The 8,595-nt window shown below is 39.0% G+C and overlaps 1 protein-coding gene across 1 annotated transcript; it reads right to left on the reverse strand.

Annotated features, from left to right (window-relative positions):
• Window positions 1-327: 327 nt before the first annotated feature.
• On the reverse strand, window positions 328-1,278 carry LOC104157336 (olfactory receptor 6-like). Its single transcript, XM_009694633.1, has one exon. The coding sequence runs from the start codon at window positions 1,276-1,278 to the stop codon at window positions 328-330; it is 951 nt and encodes a 316-aa protein (XP_009692935.1).
• Window positions 1,279-8,595: the final 7,317 nt, after the last annotated feature.

Raw genomic sequence — 8,595 nt, forward strand, 5'->3', positions numbered from 1 at the left:
GCGTTACTGTCCACGCGGCTTAACTCCCCGCAACAACTCCCCCTCTAGATTCTGCTCCCATGGCCTTGCTTCTCAGGCTTATCTATCTCCTGCCCCACAAACTTACCTCCCTACATAACTCTCTCTGCACTTTCCCACATTTTATCGCATTCTCAGAATACCCTTCAGCTTATTGCTAACATAAAATGATTCTACATGCGTTCAGATGGTCACGTAGTCCACATTCAGTGTATCTGGGTTGCTCACAATATGTCCCCTGTCTTCCAGATATCCCACAACAGAGTAGAAAGGGAGTTAAATAAATACGGGAAACCCTTGATGAAATTTCTAGGACAAGTTGTCTCTCCAGTGTATTGTTTTCCTAAGAGCAAGTCTGAATTCCTGGTTCCTTAAGCAGTAGATGACTGGGTTGACGAGGGGTGTCAGGACAGTGTATACCACAGAAGCCAGTTTGTAGGAGCTGAAGGAATCAATAGACTGGGGCCTGGCATAGATAAATAGGGAGACTGTATAGAACACCATGACCACTAAAAGGTGAGAGGCACAGGTAGAGAAGGCCTTGTGACATCCCTGGGCTGAGGGGATGCCCAAGACAACAGAGATGATGCACAGGTAGGAGGCCATAATCACAAGGAGTGGTACAAGAAGGATGAGCAGGGCCAGTAAGAAATCCACAAGCTCAGCTACTGACATGTTTGTGCAGGCTAGCTTCAGTAAGGGGGAGACATCACAGAAGAAGTGGTTGATGATGTTGGGCCCACAGTAGGTTTGACGTGAAATGAAGTAAACCTTCCCTGTGGAAATCAGGAAGCCACTCATCCAGGAGACAATGGTCAGACGGATGCAAAGAGTGTGATCCATGATGATTGCATAATGCAATGGGTTGCAGATAGCCAAGTAGCGATCATAGGCCATGACAGCCAAGAGAGTGCACTCACTGCAGGCCAATGCCAGGAAGAAGAATAGCTGAAACATGCAGCCTGTGAAGGAGATGCCTTGTCTCTTTGTCACCAAGCTCACAAGCACTTTGGGCACTGTGACGGAAATGTACCAGATCTCCAGAAAGGAAAGATTGCCCAGAAAAACATACATTGGCTTATGAAGCTGGACGTTTGTCCAGACAAGCACAACAATCATTGCATTTTCTGTCACGGTCAGCACATAAGCTAGGAAAAACATAAAAAAAAGCAGAAGCTTGATTTCCTGTTTACCTGGAAAACCAACCAAAATGAATTCAACCACATGGGTCAGGTTATCTGAGGGCATGCTGAGAATCATACAGAAGCTGCTATAGACTTTTCAGGAGAAGCAGATGTACCAGCAGTGCACAGACTGTGACTTGAAAGTCTGTATTTGTGATTATAACTGTTTGGATTGAGAAAAAAAAAATATATATTAGTTACAATGAGTGACTACTACTACTACTAATAAAAAAAACCCTAATGACAACAACACAGCGACTTCACAAAGTACTATTGAAGCACAAGGGGGATTTTCCAAAGTAGACTGCGGGATTTTTCTAGGACCATTTTTGTAAAGCAATTAGAATCCTGATAATACAGCTGTGAGATTTCTGATGCAGACCTCAAACATCTTAAAATGCTAACACAGCATGATCTGAAACGTGCCAAGTACATGAAAGGGTGCAATGCTTTAGATATTTTTTTGTCATACTCTATTGGTTTACACCCAACCTCCACATTTGTTCTCATCCACAAGTCAACCAGCTACTGTTGTAACACTATTTTGGACTCTGATCTTTAGTGCCTCTGATCTATTAGGAACACAATTATTTAAGCCATCTCACTAAATCTCAAAGTTAGTCATCTTTGTGTAAGTTAGAATCTTCACAGAATGATTAATGTGTTTCCTGTAAATGTCTGTGATATCATTTCTAGATGTACTTCCATCTTTCCTATTGTTAGTCTTTAAATAGAGATAGGCATCTGTCTCTACTTAAATAGGGCAGGTGGATCTCCTCATTAATAATCTGGTTATGCAATGAATACAAAAGTTAATGGAGAGACACAAACACAGTTAAGAAGTGACAATATTACATAAAACACAATAGAATCAATGAATCCACCTTCTCCAAGTGTTGGTCTTTCTCGTTTGGCTAAAAGAGGACATTCAAATATGAAGTTAACCTGTTCTAAGTAAACAGTGTGGAATTGATCACACAGCGGGTGTCTAAATTTTATATTAGTGATCCAGATATCTGAACAAAAGTATGTTTCGAGATATTGTAGATATACTGGCATTCCAGCGCTCTGCCTAGAATATAATGAGATTTCCATAGGTTCTGTATCATATTTGGCAAGAATTTGTGAAACGTTCTAGGACATCTCCAATGCTTTCTATAGCTATGTTTAGGCTCTTGAATCCCAGCTTCAGTGTCCATATATGAGTTCATGAACATGTCTAATGTCTTTTGCATGCTGTAGTTATTTGGGTCACTTGTACAGAGGAAAAAAAAAAAAAGACATAGAAACTACAGGACATTCAGAACCTTCTGGAGTTACACTTGCCAGATGGGGAACAAAGGGCCTCTCAAACATCACTGAGAGCCTATCACTGAGAGGACCAGCAAATCAAATCCCTAATTAATAGAATCCATGAATCTAAACAGTGATTCATCTGGTCTTATATGGGGTTCTAGTTAGCAATAGATTAAATATTTCTGGACACTGTTATCTATATGACTTCCACTTTATTATGTATAATTATATGACTATAATCAGAGTTTAGACAACTAGCATTGCATATAAATTACTCCACTGTAGGTACTCATGGTGATATTCAGGCACCTATACAGAGTGAGATAGTACAATTTTAGCTGTCAAGAATATCTTGGACACTCACTTGGAGTTGGCAGATATAACATGGGACCTGCAGAAGACCTGTGCCCTTCCAGAGCAGGGCTGAAAGCCATGCAGAGTACTGCAAAAGGTCTAAAATAGCACTAGTCGTGCCTGTGTTTAAAAACCTGAATTCCTCTTCTGTTGCTAGGTTAAATTAAGAAGTGAGATAGCGGGGATTGCCTGAAAATATGTTTTTGTTACCACAAGAGATGGTGAAGATTATGCCACTTAGCTTTCAGATCTTGCTTCTGAAGGACATAGAAACTTAAGAGCATAAGAAACTTACAGACAGTGTGCAGATATCTTGGATAACTTGCAAAAGGCATTTATTTTTGGTAACTGTATTGAGCTGCTAAGATTAGCTACAATGAATCTGAACTATCTTCTGGACGGTTTAAATGAGGTGACTTAGAAATCCCATGATTAGACACAACCAACATAAACATACAAACTTACTGTTTCACATGCAGATAGCTTGTTAAATCTTATAGGCATCCATTATGCTATATTTGTAGTAAAGTGCGAGGTTAATCTCTTTCACAAATGTGCTATGAGAGCACGAGCACACACACAATTGCCTATCTATGCTTATACAAAGATATCAGCACTGTCTAGCTGATAATATTTCTTTCTATACATACATTAGATACATGTTTCTAACATCAGATTTGGGCAGACAGAAAAGCATATGCTGTACTTACAGAGTGTAGATTGAACATACCTACATTATTTCCATGGTGGAAAGACTGATTTTTCCCATGACTTCTTGATTGCCCAGTTTAATATCCTACTGTTCCTCCATATTTCTATCCATCTATGTATATGCATAGCTGTGAAGAGAAATAAAAGCAAAAGAAATTAATACCTTACATATGAATATAGATATGTGTATGTGTAGGTGTGTATATTCTAGAACTAAATATTTGTGTCCAATATTTCTTAAACAATGACACTTTTTAACTTCTCAAAGACACTTTAAGGAGATATGCTTATCAAAAAATGACCAGCAATTCTCATCAGATTAGCTTAATTGGGGATCAGAAGGTCTGATTTCATCCCTAGATTAGGCAGAACTTTGCCCACTATACTAAAAATTATTATGGTGCCAAAAGAACATAAACCTCTACACAGGGGAAACTGTCAGATTTGATAACGGCGTTCTCTATTGTAAGCCACAGGTAGGGAAAATCTTATTTGAGGTCAATTTCAAGATGGATAAACTTTACCCATAGGAAGAGTCTCACCAATCCAAATATTAAATACAAATTTCAATCAATAAATTCTGCAGAAGATTCCCTCTCTATAGCATGAACCACCTGAAGTAGACTAAAATAATTCAAGTGAGTTGTATTCAAAGAGAGATTGACAACAGAGACATTGACAGTAGAGGTAAACTATGGAAAGAAGTTGTAGTGCTGGTATTGATGTAGATGCCTAAACTTAGGAGAAGTTAATCTCATAGTATCCAACTCTGAGGAAGAAGGAAAAAAGGAAATAGGGAAATTATAAAAAAAAAGTGAAAAATTAAAAAGTGGGAGGGCAGAAAGCAAGGAAGGAGGGAAGGAAGAAAGGAAGGAAAGAAGCACAGAGTGAGAAAAGCTATTTCTATAATAAATGTGCATTAACATAAATGCTAAAACACAAAACACTACTTACTTGAGAGAAAAGGATGAAGATGAACATATCAGCCTGTTATTTTTTTCTTGATGTTTGTTCTAAACAACTGATGAAATAAAAAGAAATGTTATGGGAAAAATGTCTTTTAAAGCACGAAAGTAGACATTTTCAGAAAAGAAAGTGAAGTTTCATATAAAAAAAAATTTGAAATAGTTTTCTATGCAAGTTATAGATCAAGAATTAGAGAAGGTTAGGAAAGCACTGTTTCCTTTTCTGTTGCATGGGAAAAATGAACCACACTCTCTTTAGGGGCCAATTTGTCTTCTGTATGTTGAGTTGCTCCTCACTCTCCAACATGAGAGGTAAAAAATCATTCCTCCTGTGGTCAGCAACACTGCTTTCATTTTTTTCAACCAAAGTTGCAATACAAGAACCTTTACTTTGAGAACTGATAAGCAAATCAGATTCACACAGAATCTGTGCCAAGGGGAAAACACTAGTTTATACTTATGATAGGTAGGATTTTCCCCCTCTATTTATGTATTTACATGACCTAGTAATCTAGAATTTCCTTTTTTGAATGAGTATATTAAAATGAGATTGACTGCTTCTTAGAATCCATGGACCATATTTAGTGACTCTTCCTTGACTAGAAAGAAAACTGGTATCATTGGCCTGGTATATACTAAAGGAGCAAGGGAGACATCTAAGCACAGGCATACAGTAATATTTTATATGTCTTATGGTATTTTACATTTCTGTATAAGACATATGTTAAATTATACTCCTCAGTGGGAGCAGGAAGGTAGGTGTGATGCTCTGGAGCACCTAAAATGTCAATACCTAATGACATATAGGCACATGAATCCTATTCTTACCTTCCGAACAGTCATAGAATAATTTATTCTGGGTGTGACCTCAGGAGATCTGAAGTACAACCTCCTGCTCAAAGTAGGTGCAGTCTAATGAATGCTAAGTTGAGAGGGATAAACACTTCCATTCATCTACTGGCTATGGTGCTGTTTATACAAAGTTGAGCTACTTTGCTGCCAGGGCACTCTAATGACCGATGTTCAACTTGCTGACTACCAAGACTCTCAGATCCTCTTCTGCAGAGCTTCTACCTAGCCAGTCAGTGTCCTGCCTGTGTCATTGCCAGGGATTATTCCTTACCACATGCAGGAATTTGCATTTATTTGCATCCTTGTTGAATTTCATGCAGTTCCTATTGGCTGGTTCTTCCAGCCAGTCTATGCCCTTGAATGCATCATTCCCCTCACCCTCCTCCAATTTGGTGTCATCTGCAAACCTGGTGGGCAAGCACTCCTTCACCTCCTCCAGGTCATTGATAAAGATGTTAAACAAGATAGATGCCCAGATAGGCCTGTGCAGTATTTCAGGTTAGAGTAGACCCATTGACCACTCCAGGTATAATATGACCCATTGACCACTACTCTCTGAGCCTGATAATCCAACCAGTCTTTTTATCCATGTAGTTGTCCATCCATCCAGACCGTAAAGTCATAGCTTGGCTAAAATATGATGGAAGACACTGTTGAAAGTCTTACTAAAGTTCATGTAAACGGCATCTGCTGCTCTTCCCTCATCTACAAATCCAGTGATTTCATGACAGATACAGGTTGACCAGGAATGATTTACTTTTCATAAATCTGTGCTGACTGCTCATAGTCACAGTCTTCTTCATGTAACCAAAAATGTGTTCCAAGATAAATTACTCCATGATTTTCCCAGCAACAGAAGTGAGGAGGTTGAATGGCCTGTAGTTTCTCAGACTGTCCTTTGAAAATGTTCAAATTACACCCAAAATATATTGCAGCAAAAGAAGCCTCATCTGGTTGCCACTTGCTTCTTATAGAACCTGAAAGTTTATCCTGCAGTAAGTCTATGTATGCAAAGGTAAATTTAAACAAGTCCAGAGACCCAACTGATGGGTATTTCCTGACTCACTGCCCATTTTTCTCAGCCTTTTCTCAGACTTTAGGGTAGTGGAGATAACATAGGTGTATGAGGTGAATATCACTTCCCTGCTGATGATCACAATTAAATTGCCCTTAAAGGGTAGAGATCATAACAGCTGGGATGTGACAAAAGAATTAGTTAATTTAGCTGCCCATACAGAACTGCAGTCTGTAGAATGCTGTTGGGATAGGCACAGTGTGTTACCAATGGCAATGAAGCAGTCATAAGTTGTGACCACTATGAGGAAGTACTCTCTGGTTACAAAGACAGGAGACTTTTCTCAGGCCTCCAAGGACTGTTTTATCGAGTTTCTATTCAGATAAGAGCTATACTGAGGCCTGTTTTGCTGAGGTCCCATCCTTGGCCAGGCAGCAGATGTTGCCAGCACCATCAGTATTCTTCTCTCCTTAGCTGTGAGAGAGTTTCTGGTACGATCAAGCAGTGCTTAACTGCCCAACTGCTTACACAAAGGCTAAGGCATGGATTTCTGAAGTTCAACAAGGCCAAGTGCAAGGTCCTGCACATGGGTTGGGGCAATCCCAAGCATAAGTACAGGCTGGGCAGAGAATGGATTGAGAGTATCCCTGGAGAGAAGGACTTGGGGTTGTTGGTTGATGAGAATCTCAACATGACCAAGCAATGTGCACTTGCAGCCCAGAAAGCCAACTGTATCCTGGGCTGCATTAAAAGAAGCGTGAGGGAGATGATTCTTCCCCTCTGTTCCACTCTCGTGAGACCCCGCCTGGAGGACTGCGTTCAGCTCTGGGCTCCCAACACAAGAAAGTCATGGACCTGCTCAAGTGGGTCCAAGGAGAGCCACAGACATGATCAGAGGGCTGGAGCACCTCTCCTATTAAGACACAGTGAGAGAGTTGGGGTTGTTGAGTCTGGAGAAGAGAAGTCTCCAGGGAGATCTTAGAGCAACCAGTACCTAAAGGAGGCCTACAAGAAAGCTGAGGACAGACTTTTTACAAGGGCATATAGTGATTGGACAAGGCATAATGGCTTTAAACTGGAAGAGGAAAGAAATTCTTCACTGTGAGGGTGGTAAGGCACTGGAACAGGTTGCCCAGAAAAGTTGTGGATGCTCCATCCCTGGCAGTGTTCAAGGCCAGGTTGGACGAGGCTTTGAGCAACCTGGTCTAGTGGAAGGGGTCCCTGCCCATGGCAGAGAGATTCGAACTAGATGATCTTTAAGGTCCTTTCCAACCCAAACCATTCTATGATATGCACATAATGTACATACTCGTGTATATATATATCATGATATGTAAACATAATACATTACTTTCCTTTTTTCTATATTATCGCTACAAGTTATATTTATCTGTAGAACTAATAAAACCCAAGAAATTAAAAAAAAAAAGGAACAAATTTAATTTTCCCCCTTCCATCTTTTCCCCTTCCCTTTCAAAGTGAGAATTGTGAAGTGGGAATTGGTGAAAAGGAAAAAGATCATAGTAAAAAGGAAAAAGATCATAGTAAAAGAATAACCAAGTGTAAATTCAGTATAGCTTCTAACCTCTTTAATTTTCAAAGAAGTTTTAGTCTTGAAAATTTCAATATTGCAATTAAAATTATTCTAACTCACTTTGAACTCAGACGTACCAATGAAGTCAATTTTTCAGGTAATTCAACCATGCTTGTGATTAAAAGAAAGCAAATTATCCTTCTTTATTTTATCCAGTCATCACTGAGGACTTGAATTCTATTATCTTTTAATTTATGGGTTCATATCAATATTCATAACCTCATATTTATATTCATATTCATGATCACCTTAATGTAAAAACAACATTAATAGGGAAAAAAAAATTAACTGAGTTCATATAAGGAGAAATAGAGGCTTTTTTCTGTTTTCTGATTATAAATATATACAGTAAATATTGCTTACTGTGTATTTTGTGTTGTCAACATTCATATCTGGGGAAACTGTCTAGCTTCCCTGTGCGGATGTTGGAGAGAAACAGGCAAATCCAGAGAACAGTCATCTAAATACCTAATTTATTAGAAGAGTAGTGATTTTAATAGGTGTTAGATTTACTGTAGAAGTACTGTACAGACTGCTCCAGATGAATTAATTTCATAGTATCTAGGTGTAAACAGATGATACCAATTTGAACTTTTTGTTTCTTAT

Source organism: Cariama cristata, unplaced genomic scaffold, assembly GCF_000690535.1.
Source record: "Cariama cristata isolate BGI_N322 unplaced genomic scaffold, ASM69053v1 scaffold11272, whole genome shotgun sequence".
NCBI lineage: Eukaryota > Metazoa > Chordata > Aves > Cariamiformes > Cariamidae > Cariama > Cariama cristata.